The sequence below is a fragment of the Salarias fasciatus genome, chromosome 4 (assembly GCF_902148845.1).
Source record: "Salarias fasciatus chromosome 4, fSalaFa1.1, whole genome shotgun sequence".
NCBI classification, from domain to species: Eukaryota; Metazoa; Chordata; class Actinopteri; order Blenniiformes; family Blenniidae; genus Salarias; species Salarias fasciatus.
Genome location: NC_043748.1, coordinates 13,422,352 through 13,445,054, shown reverse-complemented (window position 1 = coordinate 13,445,054; position 22,703 = coordinate 13,422,352). Strand labels below are relative to the sequence as shown.

Here is a 22,703-nt window from a genome sequence, read left to right as displayed (position 1 = left end):
CAAAACAACGACTTTTCCCATAAAAAAACAACAACAACAACAACAACAATATTTTAAACAGCAAACAAATAAATGAATGAATGTCTATGATCATTATTTGAAAAGTAAATGAAAGAAACAATCATAAGTATAAATGTAAACTCATTAAATACAACTCAGGACAAAATTACAACGTGAAAAGTGACTTCTGCTTTCACAAACAAATGAGAGCGTTAGGAAATTCCCCTTACTAAAGTTGAACTATCAGAATGAGTATGCTGATATTTTTTGCTTCTTAAAAAGAAGACCCTCGCGTGTGTGGACGATTTATTGTGTCACTGATTGGCCTGTTTTCATTTCTATCAAAATCAGAGCCAATCAGAAGCAGGGTACGGGTTGTTAAGCCCCGCCCTCTTCACCCGGGTGAACAAGTAATTTGCTTATTCGAGCTCGAATAAGCGACTTAATTTTCTAAAAAGCCCAAATAGTCAAATCTGCCAGATATTTACAAGTTCACTGACAAACAAGAACAAAGGCCCATGCACTAAGAGGAGAGCGACCTGCGAGACTTGAGACTTTTACATCGCTGCAGCGCCCTCTGCTGGTGGGGATGCGTCCATGCGTCAAGCAAAACTATCCAGCTTTCACGAAGAAAGATCAACATTAAAAAAAATATAGCCTACTGATTTTTTTTCTTTTTAAATACTTTTGAATATTCCAAGTTTATATTCCTTAAGGTTTTCTACATGTGCTTGTGTGATAAATGTAAATCAAAATGACATGCTGCACAATGTGTCTTATGCCAAGTACTAATTTATGATTGAATGCTGGATTCATGCTGTGGCCCTACCCACACTTTGATTTTAATTTGATTTCACTGACAAAAAAAAAAAAAAAAAAAAAAATTACAAAAGAGTTCAAACCATCTATAATTTAGTCATGAGGGTCAAAAGTGTACAGAAACACACCCACAATAAACTAAGTTTGGTGGTCCTTCGTAGACCATTTATTTCCCACAACTGATTTTCTTTAATCCCTGAAGATGAGTCAAGTTTTCATCTCAGAATGACACAGTTTGCAAAATGTATATATGTCCACCCATCCATCTTCTATACACTTTATCTTGTGCAGGGTTGTGAGGCTCTGGGGCTTAAGATGGGAGACGGCAGGATGCACCATGGATAGGTTGCTAGCCCATCACAGGGCGAACACAGAGAGACAAACAGGCAAAAACACTCCACTTATAGAAGGAGTTTAGGGTCACCGGTTAGCCTCAAATACATGTTTGTGGACAGAACAAGCAAACGCCACACAGAAGAGGCCAGATCTCTCACTGTGAGGTGAGAGTGCTAACCACTGTGCCACCATGCAGCCATAAATTCTCCATGAATATACCGGGACTTAATTTCTGTTGTTGTTGATTTGTGTACAGTTTCACATGTAACGATATACAGTATATACAATCTTACAATACTATTTTAATCTGAATAAAAGTATAATTTCTCATTTCTTTTTCAAAACAACATTTTCAAGTCAACACAGTTACTGGAATGTGCTACAGGGAAAGCTCATTTGACTCAAACATCATCACAGTTTCACCAAAATAAGAAAAGTCAAAACTACAACTAAAAAACATACGGATATGAAACACTGTTGAACACAAATATAACCAATATATACACAGTTACAAAGCGGACACAGCATGGTTACGGCAGATGTGTGTGCACGAGGAACAGACGGGTGAGGTTCTTCAGCTGGAGGCTCCAGTGAAGGTATTGATGGGCAGCGACAGGACTTGGTCCAGGTACCTGCTGAGTGGCAGCTCTCGACTGGCGTTCATGCTTAACCTGGTTTTAATTTTGCATCCTGGGTCCAAACATGGGAATATTTCTAATCTATAAAAGAAAAACAGTGTTACACTTCAGCATAGTTTTCCAGAGATGGGACAGCAGTGCTTCAGTTACCTCTGGATGTTGTTATAAATCCTGCGGGAGTCCCTGTCCAGGCACACACAGAGTGCCCAATGCTCCAGCGTCTTGATGTTGATGCTTTTAGTCTGGATTTTCTGTGACCACAAAACAAATGCTTCAGTACTGCTGCTTTAAAGATAAATGCATTGATTAAAATGAGACAGATGTACAGAAAAAAACTCACTTCGTTGTTTTCTGGGTTCACGCTGTCAAAACTGACTTTAAGGTAATCCTCACCTGTAGGGAATGAAACAGTTACTCAGTTCATACATCCATGCTGGTTTGGACAAATCAAAATATCCACAAATTCTGGAGTTTTGGTCCTTTGCTGTGTCACTTATAAATAAATCATGACATGTTATAGGCACGAAGCAGAAACTTAATGCATTTAACTGCAGTTTTTATCCAATTTATCTAGTCAGTCACATTCAGGGTTCTTCTTCTTCTTTTTTTAATGCCATATTAAAATATCACACAGTGGCACTCAACTCAAAGGATATGGCACAAAATTTTATGAACAACAGATATTTTCAATTGTGAACATGTGAATTTTGTTCAAGTTTAGGTTTGCAAAATCCTTCTAAATAACTAGACAAGCCTTTTTTTCAATTTACTTTAGAATAAAAATCTACTCTATGTACAAGTACAGCTCATAAAATTAGAATTTCTTGAACAAGTGGCATCTTAACAACTGTATTTGTTACATTTATGAAATTCAATTAAAATATTGGGAAAACATTGAACAGAATATTTTTAGACACTGTAGTTTTCATCTAATTACTTATAATTTAAGATATAAAAAATGAAACAAGACTTGAAGTTTTCAAATATATTTACATTTTAGAATTTGATTAGATTTTTTGAGGAAAAACAACTTGAACACTGGAATAAATGGAGAGTGCATTCTGGGAATGGCTTGACGCAGCCCTCTCTATCTGTAGGTAACCTGTGTCAGAAACTCATCCTTTTTGCCGATGATACAAATATATTCTATTGTAATGACAATTATAATGAATTAATAACTGTAGTAAATAAAGAACTCAAAGCGATAAAGAAATGGATGGATATAAATAAGTTATCTTTAAATATTGAAAAAACCAAGGCAATGATGTTTGGGAATCAACAAAGGAATTCAGAGATGCAACCTTCGGTTGATAATGTACCTATTGAATTTGTTTGTGAAACTAAATTTTTGGGTGTTGTAATTGACAACAAGTTGTCATGGAAACCACACATCAAACACATTAAAACTAAAATTTCAAAAAGTCTCTCAATTATAAACAAAGCAAAACCTTACCTGGATGTGAATGCACTTCACACACTTTACTATTCTTTAATCTTTCCTTACCTGACATACTGTGTCGAAGTGTGGGGAAACACCTACCAGAGCACAATTAATCCTCTTGTTCTGTTACAAAAACGAGCTGTGCGGATCATTCACAAGGTGGGTTTTTTAGAACACACACATAATTTGTTTACGCAGTCAAAGTTGTTTAAATTCAATGATCTCGTAAAATATAACACATCAATCATTCTCTTTAAAGCTTTCAATAAATTATTACCATCCAATCTTCAACGCTTCTTTATAATTCGAGAGCAAACACATGATTTGAGAGGTTATGCTAATTTCACATTACCCAGAATTCGAACTACTCGTAAAAGTTTTTGTGTGTCTGTGTGTGGGGTGAAACTCTGGAACAGTTTGGACTTACAGCACAAGCAATGCCAAAGTATTAATCGATTTAAACTGTATTATAAACACCAGATCTGGTCTAAATATAGGTACAGCATCTTGTAATTCACCTTGTCATTTACAGTTACTGATCATTGTGTTATTCTTCACCATAATGTACGTTCTCCTACTGTCGCTTACATGTCGTCCATTATCCATGTTGGTTTATCGTCTATATTAGTGTTCCATTACCTTCAATTGTATTCTGTCCTTCACCTTGCTCAATTCTGGTATTTGTCCATTCCAGTATCTGTCCATTCTGCTATTAGTCCGTTATCATTCCTGCTATTTGTCCATTCTGCCATTCTGTCCGTCATAATAGCTGGTTTTTGTTAATTACCATTGTCGGTATTGTGTAATTGTTATTGTCTATTGTTTACTGTATTTTGTCTTGTAGCATAACCATGTGCTCATAGTGTTTCCATTGTTGAGCTTGGGGGTAGGATTAAATAAGTTTTCTTCCTCCTACTCCCCTTTTTCAGGCATTCTGTGTTTATGTTATTATATTGGAATTTTGTTTTGTTTTGCAGTGTTAATCGCCTGAAATGAATGAAAATAAAAAAAAAAAAAAAAAAAAAAAAAAAAACCTCTCGCTCCTCCTGGCACTCAGAATAAATCCACTCATTTTAAATCCAAGTGAAATGTGAACCTGATGTCGAATCTGCTGGCTCGGATGTGATCACCACTCCACACGTCATCGGTGCTTCTCCCCTCACGATCTGTCGCTTGCTTAACGAGGCCTGTCAAAACATCGGTTAGTCCCACTGTAACGGACAAATGAAGTCAGAGAGTAAAAGTGACGAAAGACTGTACCTTTGTGTAACGGACTGAGAGGACGGCTCCAAAGGGTTTCTCAGTTATCTTCCTGCTTCGTGAACTGGGTGCCTCTGTCAAAAGCAACATGTGGATTAAAGCCGTCACGTGTAAACAAGGCGCTGTGAGAAGTCACCGAAAGAGAATCATAAAATCATAAACCTACTTGAAGTCTCTTTCTTCTTCTTCAGGTGTCTGAAGTCTGGGATGTCGGCCTCCAGGTGGGACACGAACACATCCTCCACTACAGAGTTGACGCCAGAGGTGGAGCAGAACATCTAAAATACACACACACACACACACACACACACAAACCGGTGAAAATGTGCATCATGAATCCAATTCAACTTCTTAATTGGACTCTGGGCGGGTGGTCTCAGAGGAGGATGTGGTCCAAACTGAGGTCCATCCTGTGCAATGGTTCTCACACCCTCCATAATGTCCTGGTCAACAGCAGGAGCAACTTTAGAAACAAACTTACAACTTGTAACTTAAGTAACATTGAGTTTAGAGTCAAGATCCTTGTGTGTATACTCTGTGAAGTCAAACACAACAACAAGTTATATCTATTTTATTGTATTCTATTCTATACGGCTGAGTTGTACTCCTATAGCCGCCTGTAAAGCGTAGCAGCTACAGGTGTAATTTGCAATACCAGCATAGCATGGGAATACCGTACAGTACAATGTGAACAGTAGTAACAGCACTTGGCAAAAAATTCCTTACCAGCAACTAAAAACCAGTAAGACAGCGTGAACAGCTTCTTCTTGGAATCATAAGAGAACCTGATAAGAGCTCGTTTTACGAGTTGGAAAACCCCAAACAACGAGGCGAACTAAGATGAGAAAACTTGATGAAAGCTAAAAACTAAATCCACAGAGTGAACATTATCACTCTGTGAGTGCACAACTGCAAAGAGGCAAAACAGAGAAACAGACGAACTGAGCAGTACAGTAGAGTGTCTTCCTGCTTCCACCACCCGAAACCTTTTACTTCACACAATGAACCTTAAAGTAATCACAACGGACTTTCTGTTGTGTAATTTTCAATCAGTTAGTACTAAAGACACACAAAATCCAACTTCATGAGCACATTAATGTGCATATAAAACACCACGCTGTTGTTGCTCTGATGTACCTTGACTGAATAAAGCGGTAGGTTCACTGACTGTGTCCCACAGCGGAGGTAGTAACACAGGCTGTCCAGGAGGAAGAGGTTCAGCTCTGATGGTCCACTGGTATTCGTGGGCTGCACAGAAGGAACATCAAGATATTGTTCATATTCACTGACAGACTTTATTGTTTTTAATAGTTAGCAAAAGATATTCATGGAGTTCCACAGGGTTCAGTGAGAGGACCCATATATCTTATTTGAAACAAGATTATTGTTGGCAGGATTATGAAACTATGATTATGTTTTCTTTTTCTGTGTAGATGACCAGCAGATCTGTGTATCTATGAAACCAGATGACACCAATCAGCTCATCAAACTCCAGGTATGTCTTTTTGAAAAGCCTGCACTCAGACAAAAAAGGCGATAACCAGTCTATCCAACCTTATGCTGCAGTTACATTATGTATTCATTAGTTTAAGGATCATCTCTGACCAGGGCTGGTGCTTTAACCAGCACTTCAAGCAACCCTCCACAAATACCTTTTTCATAACCAAAATCCAGAATCGAGAGAATAATGACAATCCATCCATTTAGTACGTATTGCCTGGACTTCTGTAATTCTTTGGTATTCGGGTGTCTTTCAGTCTGATGGAATGATGGGAATTTTAGCTGCAAATAGTACTGAGAGCATCTAACCAAAGGACTGACTTGTGATTATAGACTTCCTGTTTTCCAACTCATAATGTTATGCATGTTGACACAACTGCCTTAAATTTGGAAGTAAATAAAATGAAACCAAAGAAAGGTGCCGAATCCTGTAGCTTTTTACCATTTCGGACAGATTGGAGATTGCAGCTCCCAGATTGCTAATGTCGCTGTTGTACCAGGGGTCCACTCTTCCTAAATGGGAGGCCAGAGATAAGCTGCTCTCTTTCAGGAAAGAGCTCTCCTGTAAGGAATAGCAGGGTCAAATGGAGTCCGTCCACATATATGCATCTGGTGCATTTGGACTGAGAGCCTCAGTGACTCACAGGCGGCTGCAGTGAAGGCTTCACATCAGACACTGGGATGTAGTACAACTGCAGGTTCAGTTTCTTGGTCAACATATTCCGTTTGGACTCCTTCTCGCTGTCGGGAAACAGAACAGAAAATCTCACTGAAGCTGTATTTGAGGAAGATACTTTTCACTAATTGGAAGCAGCTGCTCACCGCATCGAACTGTAGGCTCTGGCGAGTCTTCCCAGCGCTCGATCGTCCCCCAGGACCACCACTCGAGCCGTGTGGCTCCGCTCCTCTTTGAGTCCAGCAGAGCTTCCAGAGGAACCTTCAATCTTCTCTTTAACAAGGTCCAAATTTTCTGCAGATTTTACAGTCCTGTAGGCGTTTCTCCGTTTGAGTGCAGACTGCCTGTTAAAAGGCAGGGTGGTGTTACCCTGGTCATTGATATCTTTCTCTATCCCACTGTCTCGTTTGTTGCTGTCGTCTTCGTCTTTACCAGAGCTCAGGCAGGATTGGAGCGTGAACTGCGTCAGCAGATTCCCTTCGGGGAAGGTCAGAGTCAGGTCAGTCTCGAGATTACAAGCAGCAACATTTATCAAATTCAGCTCATCTATGAGGAAACATAAAACTCTGGCATTTGTTTCTCTTTTTAACTCACATAGATCCTCTTCATCATTCCACAAGAGGAAGTTGATCTTCGGATAGGGGATTAAAGCGTTGCACAGAGAGCCTCGGCCAGCCTCTGTTCTCTCTGACGGAACATAATCAAACACAACAGTCTCATTCAGGCTTTTCTCTGTTGCTCGTAAGGACGTGCGCTAATGGACAGCCGGTCACACACCTTCAGCGCCACTCGTGATTCGTTGGTATATTTCCTGCAGTGTGTTCAGATAGTCTGCACGGCCGCCCGCGCCATGGTTTGTACTCTGGCTCACAGCAAGAACCACATCATGGAAATATTTCCTCGCAGTCTTATTGTCTAAAGCCTGAAATGCAGCAGAAAATATTTAAAGCATTACTCGAAAAAATGTCTCTATTTATCATTTTTTTGCAAATGAAGACAACTGTGATTTGATAAATGTTCTGAACAAACCAAGAACAGGACTTTGCTGGCTTTAGAGGAGCCATACTGTTGCAGCAGGTCGCAACTGATGGAGAAATTACTGCCAGTGTTGTGGCGCTTTCCTAAATGTTTTGAACCGTTTGTGAATTTATAGCTGACGAAAAAAACAAATGTGCATTGTTTTGCATTGACCTGGTTTCTAACTTTGGTGTTTTTCATTTATATATTTGATAGAATGTAAATTAAACTTCCAGGGAATGCAAACTAAAACACTTCAAATGCAAAGTTCCTTCTTTCCTTCAGCTTTGGTTCAAAACAGGCAGCAGCACCTCAGTTCGAAGTGTCTTTTTAGTCTCTCTCACCTCCAGAGCTCGAGCCAGGTTGGTGTTTTGACATGCCGTCTCCAGCCCTGAACACAACACATGGAGGACAACCTTTCTCTCCACCATGTGTGTATTCCTGAGCGAGTCAGACACATCCAGGTAAGCTCGAAGCGTCGATTCAAGAGAGGCGGAAAACACAGCTGGATCTGCAAGCACGAACACCCTGGAAGAGTCCAGCAAATAGCAAATCGGGAATAAGTGTGATTTAAATAATATTGTTGATTCAGCTCAGCAACTCTGCTTCTTTTAAAGCTGTACTTACTTTTCCTGCAGATTGAAATGCTCGTTTTTAATGTTCTGTTCTGCAATGACTCTGGTCTGATACAAACATCCTGGAACAGAGAGGATTTTCCCGTCAGTCGTTTGAGACGATCACAGTTTTGTGAAAGCAGGCCCGACGATGAGCTTTACCTGGTGTGATCATTTCCATGCTGATGCTTCGGAGAGTCTGCTGGACCACAGCAGAGTATGGCAGCGGCAGTATCAGCAGCTTTGTCAGACACTCAGACACTCTCTGGTAGAGGCTGTTTGGGATGGTGACGCCTGACTGGATGTTAAAATACAAACAAATACTCAAGAATCGTTCACAACAATGCATCATCCAACGTCTGTTGCTCCACTGCAGGACTTTTATTGTTGTATTTTACATTTCTCCATTTTTATACACCTCTCTTACAAGATAATTCTCTCATGGACTGCGATGTTTTCAGTTTGAGTCATTAGGTGTGTCTTACCTGAATGACTACATAGTACAGCGTATGAAGCACCGGCATGATCGACATGTAAGACTTGAACTTCTGGGTCTTGCAGACTCGTTGCTGTTTCTTCTCCAGCTCATTGAGGAGCACGTTGATGAGTGAGATGCTGCAGGAAGGATCGGCCTCCACCTTCTTCTGGAGGGTCCATGTTAGCATGCCTGCACGTCACACACACTTTCAGCATGCTCGTTACACACACAACCTGGTAACACTGGGAATTAGGCGTCAACCAGGAAGGTTTCTTACAGTAAATGTAGCAGTAATTTAACAAACGACTGATGACTAACTTTCATGGACTAAGAATGCAATTTTTATTGTGATTTTAAATTTTTTTAAGAAGATCATTCTGTGATTCAGTAATTCCCGATGGATAGGGAAACACGGCTATGACCCAGAATATGAGAAATTAATTTTAAGATATTGAGGACAAACGCGGATTATTGTGGCAAAGTGTTGATGTACAAACAAAAAAATTAAACCATCAAAAATAAAGTAAAATCTAGACTTAAAAATCACTTTTCTTCCATTTTAATCCATGGAAAGACTGTTGAATCCATTTAATGACTGAGGTAACTAAATAAGACTTTTGGTTTCATTTAAAAACTGCTTGTTGGGATTGAAAGGGAGTCAATGCTCCAGGTTAACTACTGTCTATTTAAACAACAATATTCTGCTCAGCTGTTTGTAGATTCCAACTTTCCAAATGTCTGAATGTTTACCAAAGATCTAATGCTACTTTGATGGCTACGGGCCAAAAACTGAATACTTGCTCGCAAGAGTAACTCAATGTTTACTTTTAGTGGTCTTCACTCATGTCTGTGTATCAGTCTTCAGAAGGAAGATGCTCTACTGTCTGGATGTCAGCAGTTCATTGATGAATCTCATGATGAGATAAAAGCAGATAAAATCCAATAGGTATGTGTCCGACAGTTGAAGAAGTTTCAGTTCTATAGGTTAATCGAATGGCTATTATTTTTTATGGCCTGTACATGCACAGTGAGAAGCATCTCATTTTGTATCTACCGTTCTGGGAGGCTCTTCTTATTTCTCTCAAAAGATGCCGGACGTCACTGTCAGGGTTGGTGTCGTCAGCAGGAGGCAGAGGCTCATCAGCTTAATTAAAAAAAAAAAAAATCATAGATTAGAGTCACTCAACACACAAGGAAGTTAATTATTTCAGTTTCAGCCAGTAAAACCACAAGTTAAAGATAAACAAGCACCTGTTGGCTCAGTCATCGTGTCGACTCTTCGGTACTTGAGAGTAAGTGGAAATTCAGCAAAGAAAACAAAACAGTCAAATCCAGTAAATTCCCTTCAGACAGATTTCAACCCATCTTTCGTGGCGATCTCCCCACAACAAAGGTTCAACGTTGACTTCCCTGAAATGACAAAAGTAAAATTTCAGGTTTGAGGCAGACACTCAGATCAAGATCTGATTGAGGTCACTCTGTAAACCTGCAAACAGACAAGTCTAACTAAAGTAAATCAACGAATCAGATCAAAATTCTCATTCTTGTAGAATTACACAGCCAGTCAAATTTTAATGTAGTGAATGAAAAAGTGTGAAATAACTAAACATCTTCTATATTATAGATTATAGAAGCAGCCCCTTTTGCTTCATTCCCAGTCGGCACTCTCATATTGAGCTTCATATTTTGAGATATTTCACACTTTCTTGTTCAGTTCATAATTCCATATTGTTTTGATGCCTTCAGTGAGAATCTACGAATGAAAACATTGAATGAAGATTTGTATCCAAATCTTTGATTCTTATTCAATGTGAGAAAAAATAAAGTTACTTTACCTGCAGGAATCCTTTGTGAATTAAATCTTCACAAACATGCGAATGAGAGAGATGTAGTCCAGGCTTATCTGAACTGATGAAACCTTCCTGTGAAACACGGTTATGACTTCATGTGTTGCTTACATAATGGAGGCTGGGTGTGATGAGGCACCATGGGAAAAAAAAAAACAAAAAAAAAAAAAAAACAACATTCCGTGCACCGCGGAGGAGGTCCTAACAGAGCACGTCCCACTAATGACAGCTGTTATTCTAATGATGTAGAAGAAAAACAGAATCAGTTAAGTTTGGAAAACACTCTTAAAGTAATTTTACATAAATAGCTCATTTTAAATTCATCTCTATTAACCTGTTGGATGCAAAAGAACAAAATCAAGAAAAGGGCGGTAATGCATTCAGTGCTGTCATCCTCAGGGACTCAGTGCTGCCTCTAATCTCTCAGTGTAACTAAAAATACCGGAAAACTTCAGAGTGGAAAGAAAAAACAAAGAATCCGTCCATCAACATATATTCATAGAATTTCTGCATCTCGATAAACGAGTTTAATTTCACAAAGAAAAAGGTTTTCATATGAACAAAATGTTATTTATTTAAAATGACCTACATGGATCTATGAATGCTTGTTAACAGTGAACATTAAATACATTTAAGTTTATGGCCTCATTTAAAAGCATCATGAAGATTTTTCATCCAAGTCATAAGCACCCTTTCGAGCATAAAACCATTTTCATAAAGGATAAAGTTTATTTTACTGCGTTACTAGTTCCAATTTCACACTGAATTAAAAATAATGAATAAATGGAAGGTTTGTATGATCTCCATAACCTTCTTGCTTAACCTTTATTGGTTTGATCTGCATCTTCTAAAACAATAAGAATTAAATAGACAATTTCTCTATTATTTGTGCGCTCCTAAATATTTCTGTAAACACATTGTATATACGGCTTCCTGCAGAGCTGACAGTCCATTAAAGCTGATTTTTTTTTTCAATATCAACATCATTAGTTTCTGACTTTATGTCTCGACAAAATTTGTTTAACCTGAATCTAACTTTTTACATTAAAACTGCTAAATATGTTTTTATCAAAGTACATTTTCCTTAATATTCTACGGAAAGAAGATGAATCTATACAACTGTAGACAAGTAGTTTGATTTATTTGACAGAATCCTCTGTCAGTGCCAGCGGAGACACAACCCATTCATTATACACACATTCTTCCTTTACTGACACACCTCACCAAACACAACCAACCAGAAATAAAATGGAATCAACTCGTGGTGGCACTCTTTTATTTTGTGTCTTTAAGGTTCCTCACTTGTCCTGACTATATCAAATACAACCTCTGAACGAACTGCATGAACTGCATGCATATGTGGCAGGAATCCAAAGTGCTGCGACACATAAACACTGCGGAGATGACGAGATCAAAGTTTATGTCAATCACCGTAACCAGGAAGAAAGACGACTGGAGCAACTTTTAATATAAGTGTAAACCTTCGGGGAATTCCACACATGTTCATTGGGCGGAGAAAGAGAGAGAGAGAGAGAGAGAGAGAGAGAGAGAGAGAGAGAGAGAGAGAGAGAGAGAGAGAGAGAGAGAGAGAGAGAGGACACACGCACACTCCTCACACACAGGCAACTCAAGTTCTGCCAAATGAATGGTTCTGAACTGTGGAAGGAGTTGAGCAGTAACCTCACTACTGTGCGTCCAATAACCCGACATTGCAACAGAACATGCAGTAAAGTTATTATTTTGCTTTTTGTCATGACTGTTTATAGAAACTTCATTGTTCTTCGGGCTCTTCAGAAAGTGAAACATTCTGTTTTTATGGGGTTTACAGTTCCTCTTACAGCTTATACTGTGCTAATAATTATCAGGAATTGTTATAATTATCAGAAATAAAATTCTGAATAAAATTCTTCCCTGTTCTCTTCCTGCAGTAAAGGTTTTAGGGTTGTTTTCTTCATTTTGAACGCACTTTTTTCAGCCAGTCTAGTTTTTTTTCTGTCATTTTTCAGTATCCTGCCTCTGTATCTTTAAATGGAACAATCAAACCTTCAGCCTTGAGCTAACGAACCATTAAGTATTGGTCGTCAGTGTGTTGTTGTCCGTGTTAGTCCTGTCTTCATGCTTAGAAAGTTAGAAAGGGGTGTTATTCCCTCTAGGCTCCGGCCTCCATAGTACCTTTTAAAGATTGTTTACATGCTGAGCAGGACCATCCCTTTCTGAACCGGTGGTCCATCTCTCCTGTGTGATTACATCCAGTCAATATGGAACAAAATCTCTGAGAAATTCCTCCAACGCCTTGTTGAATCCACCCAGGTAATCGAGAGGTGCATTTGACCTGGCTGACGAAGGTCGTCCTGTAATCTGTTTCGGTTTGGAAACCCCGGTGCCGTGTGAATACGACGTCCCCAGTGTGGCTGGGTGCAGTCCCGAGAGTTTCAGGAAGTTGATGCGGAGAAGGAGGTGATGGGGAGGCACAGCAGGGAGCAGTAGGACGGGTGCAGCGGCTGAACCTGGCCTGGAGACGGCTTGTAGGACCTCCAGTCGGAACCACTTCCGGGTTTGCAGCACAGAGAAACCTCACAGCTGCAGACGAAACGGAGCGTCAGTGTATTTATATGTCTCCCAAATATTAATTATTTAAAATGAATATGATGCATAACTTCATAAGTGACAGTGACTAGATTCCCCTTTCAGAAAAATTCATCACATCCTCAACTTGCAGATGAGATTTGTGGATCATTTAGGTTCTTCAGTTCTGCATCAACTACAGTAAAGGCCCCATAAAATAATAAAACCAACGTCATAGTTACAGCTCTTTAACTTACAAATTACAGCTACAAATGGAGAACAGTACAGGAGAGGCTGTGAGGCTTTACACAATAAGAGCTAATTATCACGATAAAATGTAACAATGCGCCTCAGCTGGGAGGAGCTGGGGCGTACCTGGTGACCTTTTGGATGAACTTCTTTTGATCCTGATCCAGACACACGGCGAACGTTGCGCCCTCATCTTCAGTCTTCACCTGCACCTTGTCCACTCTCACCTCTGTGGTCAAAATGTGCTGCCGGGAGAGAAGACGTGTGAGGAAAGATTCAGTCCTCGCTGTCTCGCTGTTTAATGGCTTTTTTGAGAAGCGTTTCACGATGCTTGACAGTTTTCACCTGGTTGACCTTTTTGGATTTGGAGCTCTGCCTCTTCAGGACTTCTGTCATCGTCAGCTGCAGATTCTCTGTTGAATCTGAACACAGAACGCTCATTTCATTGGTGCCTCAAATGTATAGGAAGACATAAATGGATAAAAAAGGGGACAGATCATATGGTGTGTGTGGGAATCAGCACCTAGCTGCTCCAGCTTTGTGCAGCCTTTGTAGACATTGATGGATGTGCAAACTATTTCCTTCTGGATCCACTGACTCCTCCCACTAACAGCTACCTGTAGCAAAAATAGGTCAGCCTGCGAATATAAACATTGGTCTTATTGTGACTGTAGCAGGAAACCTGTGTGTCAGAACAACACCTTGTTGTAAGCCACATTCAGCGTTAAAGGCACGGCCTCTCGCTCTTCATCGATTCCAAATCTTTTGCTGGCAGCACCTTTGAAAAGAGAAACACACTTTAGATCACACATGTAATATCATTATAGTCTGGTTGCCAGTTTGTGACTCACCCATGGCCTTCACTGCTCTGGTTCCTGCTGAGTGGCCAAGCTCCAGAGAGTGAATGAACACTTCTCTTCTCTTCTCGCCACCAGCCAGCGTCAGCTGCAAAGAGGAAGTGCCCACAGAAAAAAAAAAAAAAAAAAAACTAAACAAATAAGCAACAAAAAAACTGTGAACTTCAACTGACGGTCAGTGTGTTAACGTGTCTGGGAAGTTAACCTCAGCCTGGTAGAGCTGCACCAGAACAGGCTGGTCTGCATGTCGGCAGTAATAAAGCACCAAGTCGGCCAGCAGGGGGAGCCGCTCCACGCCGCTCACTGAGACGTCTTCGTCCTTGGAGGCCGTCTGAGATAAACCGAAAATTCACATATGAAGTCAGTTCATGTCATGATGTTAATACACCGACAGTACATGAAACACACTTCATCAACTCACTGGCTGTCTTTTCACCACTTTTTACTCAGCTTTTCGTTCAAACTGGCTGATTTGTTTTCGACACACACGCCGACTGTACCTGACACAGCACATCCGAGGACAGGCTGAGCAGACTGAGGACGTTCCTCTCGTACCAGGGGTCCATCAGGCCCACCATCTGGGCGATTTCGGTCGTGCTGTCCTCCATCGTAACGCCATTTAACTCCTGTATGAATGAGAAGACGTAGGTTTATTACATGATCTGACTTTGACAGCAGGTTGGGGTTTAGACTGTGACTATATTTTGTCTCGGTTCACTGGTTTTCCTCTCATAGTCCAAAAAGATGCGTTTGAGGTTTATTAATATCTTTAAATAGCCACTAGTTAAGAAAAGTCGGGATGTTCTCACCACAGATGCGCAGGTTTTAGTTATCTGCCCTTCGTTCAGAGCATGTCCTCCTCCTGGACCTCCAGTCCTTCTCTTGGTAGGAACAAAGTAAAACTGCAGTTTGCAGGTCTTGGTGAGCCTGGGGCATTTGCTCTCCTTCTGCTGCAGGTCGCTGTACGCTCTGGCCAGCCTGCCGGCCTCCCGGTCCCCTCCGAACACCACCACTTTGACCAGCGTTGGCGTTTCGGGCTCGGCGCCCTCGTCGCAGCTCAGGATGGGCCGCCTGCGGATGCACACGTGCTTCTGCGGGGAAAGGGCGTCCAGGGCGGCCTGTCTGGAAGAAAACTGGGGGTGATTGACCTGTGAGCCGCTTCTCTGGGAGTCTTTGGTCACGTCGGTGTTGTAGTTCATGCTCTGGACGCGCCGGCAGACGCTGGGACTGCGCGGACTCTTCAGAAACATGGAGAAGCGCTCGATGCCCAGCAGGGACCTGGACTTCTTCTTGGGTTTCTTTCTGGGTTTTGGCCGACTGTCTTGGCGTTCCTCTGCGTCCTCGTGCGTCGTGTCCTCGCTGAAGTCGCTCTCCACGCCCGACGAGGCCGACGGCACGGACCAGCTGGAGGACAGGGAGTAGCTGGAGACCATGGAGTCTCTGGAGGAGGAGGACGCAGTGGAAATGCGGTGGCTGTTCGGTTCGTGGTCCACTTTGTCTCCTTCCGGCTTGTCCTCCTCGTCCACGCTGGTGTCATTAATATCGTCCTCCTCTACTTCAGTTTTGAGGAAACAGTCTTCAGGTGAATCCATGTCGGCCTCAGGTGCAAGAACATCTTTCAGAATGTCTGCATGAATGAAAACCACAGAAACTTCATTCAGATTCTTGATATTATGATATTTTTTTTTGGAAAATCATTCAAACTGATCTATTTACCAAAGTTGTCATTTTCCCATGTGCACATATGACATTTGGGGAGAGGCAGGGTCAAAATCTCCACTCCTTCTACTGAGAGGAAGCAATACTGACAGTAAGAACACAGCAGCGTTTCACGCATTTATTTGAAAGCATGCGTTTTGTGTAGAATTTTCAGACCTACCAGGATCTTTGCAGCGATCAGCAGGAACAGTCAGACCTTCCCTGAGCTTCTCCATCGTGGTCCTGAGAGCTGCTGCGCACGTGGCCGTCTCCATGCTGTCGCTCACCGCCTCCAGGAGCCGCTGCAGCTCCTCGGGCTGCATCGTCTGGAGTCAATAGACATTCAGGAGCGACAGTAACTTATAAGAAGGAATAAGTGTGCATCACTTTAATGGAGCGTGGGCTACCTGCAGGGCGGCCTGCAGCGCCTGCAGGTCGGACGCGGCGCCCAGCGCGGCCTGGAAGCTGTGCAGGATCAGGGTGGCGGTGAGGTCTCTGCTGGACTGGTGGGGGGAGCTCAGCTGCTCGGAGACCGAGCGGACCTCCGCTGGGACGTCGTCATCCGGGCTCACCAGCAGCACCGTTCTGATAAAGACAGGATCCACATGTATGCTGCTGAAGCTGTTTTCTAAACACATTCAGGGTTATTGATATCTGAGAGGATCATCTGAAGAGCCTCACATGGTCTTAGAGCAGTTTATCTCGCTGGAAATTCCCTGTTCCGTTTGCACCAGTCTGAGGAATGAAATACCTGCAGCACAAACAGAAAAGCTTTGATGATGAGCGTCGGAGGAGGAAACACCGCCTTCTTTTGGCAACATGAAGGCTTCGTGAGCGAATGAACAGCCGGACCAGTCGTTCCTGTTCGTCCGGACCTGCAGTTTTATCAGACGACGCTTCATTCCTCGTGTGTTCATGTAATGTGATTTTAAACAGGATGTCATTCAACACTGTCAATACATTACAGTAGCCTATGTGTATCTGTAAATACTACCAAGGCTGGTGTTGTGAACAATTTAGCATCAAATAGTATTATTTGGCTTTATTTTCACTGTCCTCATTCATTTGTGTTTCATCTAAATATTATGATGCTCAAATATATAATTACAGTCACTCAAATTACTGTTTATGAAGTATTTCTATGTTTTTGTTCATTCACAATTTATTCATGGATACTTTGGTAGAATTTACATTTAGTTTGTGGCTTCAAGAATCATAAGTTTGACACAATTGATATTTACTTATTTTAATCAGCAATTTTCTTCATAGAAATCAGTTTATTCTTTTTTTAAAAAAAAGTCCATTAAAGCTACATTTCTTTACAAAAGAAACTCTCACATTATAAAATCTAAAGAATTTACTGTTTGTTTGAGGAATGTGCTTTGAATACAGACCCTTTATACATATTAGCTGAATCAAATGCCTACAGCTGAAACTGAAAAGAAATGAGGTTGAAAAGTAATTAATGCTGAATATTTTATCAACAGCACTGATATTTTAAATAAAGCTGTTTAATTCAGGAACAGTTGAATGAGTTGTCAGTTTTCATTCATTATATTTTACATTTTATTTCTTAATATCCACATTAGTGAGTTGTTTAGGTTTATACTCTAGTGAAATAACCTAGTGCAGAATGAAGGTCAAAGGTCAAACACTTGAACGGAAACACTGAGTTGACATGGGGTGTGTTTCGCGGCGGTGTGTTGGACCTGGCGCTCGACGCTCCTGCTGGATGAGGCGGAGCAGACGCTTGCAGGCGGAGCTGCAGGGCTCCGGCCAGGACAGGAACCTGTGGAACAGCAGGTAGGCCTCCTGCAGGACGCTGCAGTCCGGAGCCACGTGGGGAGCCTGCAGCGTCCACAGAGACACCCGTTCACTAAACCAAACCCTGGAGAGACGGTGCAAAGACTTCCTGCTTGTTCACTCACTTTCAGGAGGGTTGAAGAGAACAACAGAGTCAGAGGCACCAGTTGTTCATACTGACACTTTTCCAGCACCTGCGGAAGAGAAACCATCAATGAGAAACTCTGTTTACTCATTTGAAGGCACACAGCGGTTTCGACAGTGTCGGGGTTTTTTTTTTTTTCACCTCTCTTGTTTTCCTCAGTATTTTCTGCAGAAGGATGAGGAAGTTGTGTGGATCTCTCTTCACAAGTTCCTCCAAACACCAGCGGTTTATGCACAGTCCGGCTAATGAGGCAGACACAAAACACACGGCCTCAGCTCGCTCACCTTCCTCCTGTTTCAGGTCGTCTGCATCGAGCGGCTGAATAACAACAACATGACTGCATCAGTGCAACAAATCAATGAATGAGGCCCTTTTGTAAGACTTTTCACAACTGACCTTACATAAGCCGACACGTTACTCCCACATGCTGTGAGACACCACTTTCAATTCCTATTCATCCGAAGAAAATGGAGAATGTGTCCCCTGTTTCTCAGCTGCTTTCAGCAGCAGCTTCTAATCTCCACCATTACTTTCCAGTCATCCAAAGCCGACGGTCCCTGTGTGTCGCTGCTGCTAAAATCAAGCGTGGTTGTGGTATCCTACCGTTCCAGAGCTGCTTGTCGAGGGTGTGAGGCCGAGGGTCGCACAGGCAGCGCTCCAGGACGTGCTGGATGCTCGGTCCTCCGTGCACGAGCTTTGAGCCCATAGTCTGAATCATTTCTGCTTGAGGCATCAGGACGTCAACAAACAAAACACGAGAGCATCAACAAGAGGAAGTCCCGAACAGAAAAGAAGAATTCCACCGTCGATTGTGTCCTCAATTGTTCGCGGCTTCCTGTCGCTGAAGTTGACAGGCCTTTATGATCTCCTCTCTGGAAGCAATCAAACGCAATCAAGGATGAAAGACATGCTCAGACTCACAGAGATGCCAACGGGAGCGCGGACCGCAAAGGACAGAACAGAGAGCAGCCTGCAAGGCACTTCCTACAAAAAGCAGTGAGTCACAGACGGTGTGAGCGTGACGGAGATGAGCTGGCTGCAAACAGATGCCACAACTTCTTCTTTTTCTCATTCTTAAAATCCGCCGCAGACAACAGGTTTCATAAGATTGAAAAGTGAGACGGATAATGACTCTCATTAACGGGCCCCTTCCCTTTTGATGCTCAGTCGTCTCGGTTGGTGTGTAAGCTCCTGGAAGTTAGTAACAATATTAAACTGAAAGGTGGCAAAGTTACTTGACTAGTTATAGCAGATCTATATGTACTTACCATGTTTGAGCTTAGTGATATGGATATCTGAAACTTCCTGACGACTCACTGCATTCTTAATGTATTAAAGACTTAATGTATTTAAGACTTCATTCATTCGCTCACAAACCGAAAACCACACAATGAAAGCGTTTCAAACAACAAGCTGAGCACATTTCCTCAAAGAGCAGAGCGCTGCGGTGCTTCCTTAACCTCACATCAGACCAGCCTGAGATTGATGAGGAGGAATATTTCCCCTCGCCGAGCTTCGGACGTTCGGCCTACAGGATGTCCGCACACATGAGGAAGCGGCGGCGGCGGGAGAACTGGGGTCACCTGCGCCCATGAAAACAGGAAAAGGCCTTCCGAGGTATTCTGTGTAAATTAAAGTGGGAGTAAGAGGAGCGCCGTGATGAGGAGAGTAGAAGATGCAGTAGGGAGGAGAACATGAGCCACTGCTGCATAAGAAATAATCAACCAAATATATTAGAATCACTCAAAGAAATCAAATCTCTGCTGAGGTTTAGGTGTAATATCCATATTTTCATGGCTTTGTATTGTCATCAGACAGATATTCGTCAGATAACAACAAATCTGATGAGCAGAGAATGGCTGCATGTGCACACAGCGGGGGGGAAACGTGCTGCTACCTGGCACATCCCGCTCTCAGCCCGCAAGCACCATCAATTGTCCTGAGAGGAAGCAGGTGCTACAGTGACCCATTGTGTGCTGTCAGGCCGTATTGTCCAGCCGTGTCAGGCAAACTTGACCTGCCGTGGCGCAGACGCAGCGATCTCTGCCTCGGCTAACCTACTGCACACACACAGAACTTCACCTGCTCACGTTAGAGAGGAGAAAAGTAAAGAAAAGACAGAGTAAAGAAATCTGTTTAGCATCTCTACAATGCAAAAGCGTTTTTCACTGAATCAAATCTAATTTCCATGCATCTGAACGAGTTTGAAAAACAGTTTAATCTATTTCAAACTGTGTGGCAGAGCACTGTTCCCACTGGAAAGACAACAGTTAATGACACTTGCTGTGCAAATATTAGAGAGAAATATGAAAATGAAGCGGCCAGAGAGACAGCTCTGTACCTGTGTGTCCTACTGGCACATCAGTCCCAAATCAGACCAAACTGAGAAGCACAAGAGAAGGAAAACAACACAGCGGACCACATCCTCCCAAGTGGAGCTTTTTAAAAATAGGACCTCCAACTGCCACAGCCAGGAGAGCCTGTGCTGCAAAAACAGAACTGAATGGGTCTGGATGCTGAAGTGGTTTACATGCTGAGCTGTGGGAGGAGCCCTGATGACATGATCCCATCTGACACAACGGACTCTGTGGTCAGTTTATGCTGATGAAATGTCTGTTTTGCCCACACAAACGTCATTATAACCAAACCAAAGCCATTCATCCTCCGAACCAACATTTTTTTCCATTTCAGGACTGCGGGGAGCTGGAGGCACGGTGGAAACACCAGTGTTCTGTACACAGGTCACAGAGAGACGGACAGTCCCACCTCCAGGCTAATTACAGCCAGCAGATCACTAACATGCATGTCTTTGGACTCTGGGAGGAACATGAAGAGGACACACAAGAACAAACAAACTCCACATCGAAAGGCCCAGAATAAAACACAACAGGGTGCAAAAAAACCACACAAGTCAAAGTTTCTTAATTGATAGTAGTGCTGTGCTGCTTTCTGGTTAACTCCATGAATTGACACACTTTCCTGTGTTGGATTATTGTGGATCTCCCCTGCAGCGTTCAGCCTTTTCTCTCAGAGTTTTTCAGATGTGCTTCGCCCATTATCACCTCACATCAACAGTGTAGGAGTTTGATACCAGTCCAGGGTTTTCCTACGTTTTTCTTGGCATGTTCTACGAGGTCTGGCTTTTCTTCAGGTAGTCCTGCTTCCTTGTTCAAACACAACACATCATTAACCATCAGTGAAAACAGCTGAATGCGAATATCCAGCTTGAACTGTGAATCCTGCTACGGTGATGAAGGTCCACTGATTCAGTCAATGATTTTTCCATTCAACAAAGATTTGTCTTATTATACTAGTAAATTGTTCCACATTATTTGCATTTAATATTGAAACGCCTTTAATGCTATGAAGGCTGTAGCCAACAACACACTTTTATGGTTTGTAAGAGCCTGAGATGAAAAAAAAAATCCAGTAAATGTCCATCAACATTAAAACTATATAGAAATATTTACATTTAGTAAATGATTTCTTTGTTATAAAAATTCTTCTTGGCAAAATAAATCGCATAACTTTGGAAAACCTGATTACTTCTCTATAAATGATTGCACATTTGTAAGAAACGTGCATTTGTGGGATGAAGAAAGGGCTTAATGTGTGGGTTTTTCCCAAGTATAAGTCACCACATCTGCAGCTCTGTCAATAACAAACAGCTTTTCTTTACTGGAGGACTGGATGATTGAAGCGCCTGAAGAAATGAGACATATGACAGTTTAGACTTCCTGACTGTTCAAAGAATATATGATTAAAACACAAATAAATCTTGTTTCCTCTAAAGCAAATCATCAGATCCACTAAAAGAGAAATGTCACCAGCAAGGAAAGGTTTGGTTTTGGCTGCAAATTTATTTCAAAGGCTCAACCAACATGTTAAGCTCTGCTCATCCCACAAACGCATGTTCCTTAAAATGAGGCAACATTTAAAAGGTAAACAAATATTTACTGCATTTACTGCAAAGAAGTATTAAAATAAATAATCTACCAAAGATAAAAGTCTATGAGTTGCTGATTGAAGTGACAAGATAACAGAATTTGTTTTTTTTCTTGAGCTTTTTTCCTCCTCTGTATTTGCACAAAATAAGAATATAAGAGTAAATGACAAGGGATAGAACCAAATTGTTCAGAAGAAGAAGAAAGTTGCACAGGGGGGTTAGAGGAAATCCTCCTAATAAAAATGAAAATAATCTTATATGTGAATTTATAAAAGGAACTTGTGATTATCTGTTCCAACATGTAGTGTAAAGAACTCACCGGAAGATGTCGCTGCTGTCCCTCCATCGCCACGGAGCCTCCCGGAGCTCCGACTCTCCCTGGATGAGCGGACCCCCTTTTTCCCATCCTGACAGAGAGGGAATGGGACAGAGAGGGATCGAGGTGGGCAGAGGTGTGACTGAGAGGACAGGCAGAGGCAGAGGGACTGAGAGCCAGCTGGGAATTTGCCATTTCTTCTTTTTATTTAGCAATTTTTCAAAGAGGGGTAAAAGTTGAAGTTTAGCAGTGACAGGGTTTTTTTTTTTTTTTTTTTTTTTTTTCCTCAAAGTGCGCAAAACGGGTCACGCTGCTGTTTCAGTTTTTTGGGGAGTTCAGAACATGTTCAGGACTGGCGGTTATAATTGGAGGTAGAGTCTGGAGCTTTCTTTGCCTCGTAAGAAGATTTTCACCTCATATCTACTTTTCCCCCCCTCCTACTTCTTTCATTGCTCTTTATAATAACTGAGTGTGTTTCGTTGCCTTTCAGCATCAGAG

General features: G+C 41.8%; 2 protein-coding genes across 7 annotated transcripts; both read right to left on the bottom strand.

The window, feature by feature from the left end:
* Nucleotides 1-945: 945 nt before the first annotated feature.
* pik3r6b (phosphoinositide-3-kinase, regulatory subunit 6b) lies at nt 946-10,740 on the bottom strand. Its single transcript, XM_030088591.1, has 19 exons — nt 10,615-10,740; nt 10,031-10,189; nt 9,834-9,923; nt 8,787-8,968; nt 8,464-8,599; nt 8,315-8,384; nt 8,032-8,215; nt 7,448-7,592; nt 7,265-7,357; nt 6,817-7,147; nt 6,639-6,735; nt 6,437-6,556; nt 5,632-5,742; nt 4,661-4,772; nt 4,495-4,568; nt 4,331-4,421; nt 2,134-2,186; nt 1,944-2,044; nt 946-1,874 (listed from the first exon to the last, which is right to left on the bottom strand). Exons 2-19 carry the CDS (start codon nt 10,044-10,046, stop codon nt 1,730-1,732), a joined length of 2,151 nt encoding a protein of 716 aa, XP_029944451.1. The 5' UTR covers nt 10,047-10,189; nt 10,615-10,740; the 3' UTR covers nt 946-1,729.
* A 1,145-nt stretch (nt 10,741-11,885) lies between these two features.
* LOC115386373 (phosphoinositide 3-kinase regulatory subunit 5-like) lies at nt 11,886-22,699 on the bottom strand. 6 transcript variants are annotated; one of them, XM_030088589.1, is made up of 18 exons: nt 22,209-22,699; nt 18,547-18,663; nt 18,085-18,185; nt 17,924-17,992; nt 17,705-17,843; nt 16,677-16,746; nt 16,403-16,580; nt 16,177-16,321; nt 16,014-16,085; nt 15,107-15,924; nt 14,798-14,923; nt 14,503-14,628; nt 14,292-14,385; nt 14,142-14,218; nt 13,964-14,057; nt 13,786-13,862; nt 13,567-13,685; nt 11,886-13,206 (listed from the first exon to the last, which is right to left on the bottom strand). In XM_030088589.1, exons 2-18 carry the CDS (start codon nt 18,659-18,661, stop codon nt 13,059-13,061), a joined length of 2,568 nt encoding a protein of 855 aa, XP_029944449.1. In that variant the 5' UTR covers nt 18,662-18,663; nt 22,209-22,699; the 3' UTR covers nt 11,886-13,058. The 6 variants fall into 6 exon arrangements, with proteins under 6 accessions (XP_029944449.1, XP_029944447.1, XP_029944445.1 ...); XM_030088587.1 differs by lacking the exon at nt 22,209-22,699 and adding an exon at nt 18,865-22,187; XM_030088585.1 differs by lacking the exon at nt 22,209-22,699 and adding an exon at nt 19,841-22,187 and having other exon boundaries at nt 18,547-19,565.
* Nucleotides 22,700-22,703: the final 4 nt, after the last annotated feature.